Genomic DNA, 2,368 nt, shown 5'->3' with positions numbered 1-2,368 from the left:
TGTCATTCACTGACAAAACCAAATACACATGATGCATAAAAGCAGACAGATTAACTCTTGTAGTAGGTGGCAGTGCTCATCCTCCTATCCTCTTTGATTTTTGCACCATACTGTTCTGGAAAACAGGACCACATGAGGAACTGTTACTGTATCCTACTTATCCTGGCCCTTGAAGAGGTAAAGGAATTTATCTCCCACTCTATTTGATGAAAAGGCAGAATGAGTCTGGAGAGCTTTACTATATTTAACTATGTAAACTTTCTAGATAAGACGCATTTGTACTTAGTTCCCATCTGCTGAAGCAATGACCATTTTCTTTTATCACCAGTCATCAGTTGTTACGAAAGTGAGATGCACAGGGTGTTCCCACAAAGGCCCTGTCTTTGTTCTTAATTATTTCCCTTTATAGCCTGAAGAAGCTTTTTCCTCTACAATCCCCAAATCAGTTCAGAACTGGATTTTCATTTCCACACAGCAAAATGTGTTTGCAGTACTCTACCCCCTCGTCAATCCCTGTTCTATTTCCTGTTGTCCCCATAGGAAGTGGGAGACAGCAGCTTGAAATTAAGATTCTTAAATGACAGTATATAAAATGGATTAACTAGGTGTGATCTGCATCAAAATGAGTCATTCATAATTATCCCAGTGAAATTCTCCTTGCAGTAGCATCTAGAAGGCTGTTACATAAACACACTTTGCAGCTCTCAAGTGAAGTTACCACAGTACGTTAATCAGCCCACATGGTATGTTGCTTCAGGTTTTCCCAGATCCAACTATACTACAGATTCCACTATTACTGCTGCAAATGAGGTAAATTAGGGTTCCCAGTTGATCTAATGTTCACTGGATTGCTGCATACCATTCAGGCTCTTCATAAATGCTATTGCCTAGCCCAAGCGATGGGGAAATGGGATTGACTTCTAGCCACTGAAATCAACACACTTTCCTATGGTTGAAAAACATTTTTTTACCTTGGTGTCCAGATGATGATTGCTCTTGCTTTGCTCGCAAGCCTCGACAGTGGAGCCAAAGGATCACAGTTAGCACGATGACAAAACAACCCACAAGGAGAACTGGCACAACAATCACTTCAGTCTGATATTCACGTACAACTATCATCAGAAAAAGAAAGTGGGAAATCAAGGAATAAGCAGCACTGCCTGATGCATGTGGGTTCTCTATAACAAAGTAGTAATAACCTATACCAGTAACTTTCAACTCCAAAAGCATGTGTATCTGTCCTTTACTCCTCAGAATAGCAACTGAACACTGTCAGTGCTGTCACCCTATTTTTCAAAGGCGCTGAGTACCTAAACTGCATGAAGCCACTGAGACTCCCGCATCTCAGGTCACTTATGTAGATGCCTTAATACGTAGGCTAGGAATTGTAGGCAAATGTATCATCTACAAGTGAAAGAGAGCAACTCCTGGCAGAGGGATAGCAGGGAGATGGGAAGGCTCGATATTAGGAGGGAGATGGGAAGGGCTTGATATTACTGTGCCATCACAAACACACGTGCAATTACAAGTTCAGCTCCTTCCACTAAAATTATAGGGAGCATTTTAAAGAAAACAGAGCGTGGTCACCTGGTTTGGATTTGGCCAGAAGACACTGTAATTAACAATGATGTTGCAGGTAACTAACTCCCTTAGATCTCTAGAGTTGGAGGTGGTGCATAGGGCAAGACCACATTTCAGTTCCCAAAAATTAGAGAAAGTCATGAAATCAAAATCTCACAAAACTGGTCCTTAGGGAAGCAGCAGGGGATCTTCAATGACTATATTATGTCTCATTTAAAGTAGAAATATTCTAAAATGGCTAAAATTGTGTGAGATGAATCCCACCACAAAGGCTGCATCACCTTAAAATTTTATATTCTGAGACACAATGCAGGGAAAGCTCAGTCAAATCCTTCTGTGTGGACTGGGATGCCAGCGGAGCAGTGGAAAGGACCTGGCCTGCCTTTTAGCAAAGCCGGCCTTCCTGCTCAGCATGTGAAAGCTTACTACATAACGGAATCTGTGAATCTTACCACATAGCTTGTCATTGCTGTTGCATTCCAGTAGCATGCGTGTGAATCGTTTTACATCCCCTGCCATGTTCAATTACAAGCAAGAGGGTCTCCGACCTTTGTCTTCTGCACAGATATGAAGAATATTAATGAAATTTATCAGGAGGAAGGATGATTTATGAAGCAACGAGTGAGCTGAATACGGAGCTTTCTACCCATTATGATCAGTGGTTGTGTGAAGAAGCAGCACTGGGACTTCTAGGCTTAGAGAATAATACAGGACATCCACTATCAAATTCTATGAATGGCAGAATGCATGACCAGAGATAATTTAAGATTAAGCTTGTTCTACAGTG

The 2,368-nt window shown here is 41.4% G+C and overlaps 1 protein-coding gene across 2 annotated transcripts in view; it reads right to left on the bottom strand.

Annotated features, from left to right (window-relative positions):
- The window catches only part of STYK1 (serine/threonine/tyrosine kinase 1), a 7,911-nt gene extending 5,811 nt beyond the window's left edge, over window positions 1-2,100 (bottom strand). Inside the window, exons 1-3 of one of the 2 annotated variants that reach the window (XM_010075088.1) lie at window positions 2,034-2,100; window positions 972-1,112; window positions 1-9 (exon numbers count right to left, since the gene is read on the bottom strand). The exon at window positions 1-9 is cut by the window's left edge and continues 234 nt beyond it. In XM_010075088.1, coding sequence (XP_010073390.1) covers window positions 1-9; window positions 972-1,112; window positions 2,034-2,100 — 217 coding nt within the window. Of the gene's footprint in view, window positions 10-942; window positions 1,113-2,033 lie in introns of both variants that reach the window. The other variant, XM_010075089.1, reaches the window with a different exon arrangement.
- Between the last annotated feature and the right edge of the window lie 268 nt (window positions 2,101-2,368).

Source organism: Pterocles gutturalis, unplaced genomic scaffold (genome assembly GCF_000699245.1).
Source record: "Pterocles gutturalis isolate BGI_N339 unplaced genomic scaffold, ASM69924v1 scaffold6847, whole genome shotgun sequence".
NCBI lineage: Eukaryota > Metazoa > Chordata > Aves > Pterocliformes > Pteroclidae > Pterocles > Pterocles gutturalis.
This window is presented reverse-complemented; position numbering and strand designations above follow the sequence as displayed.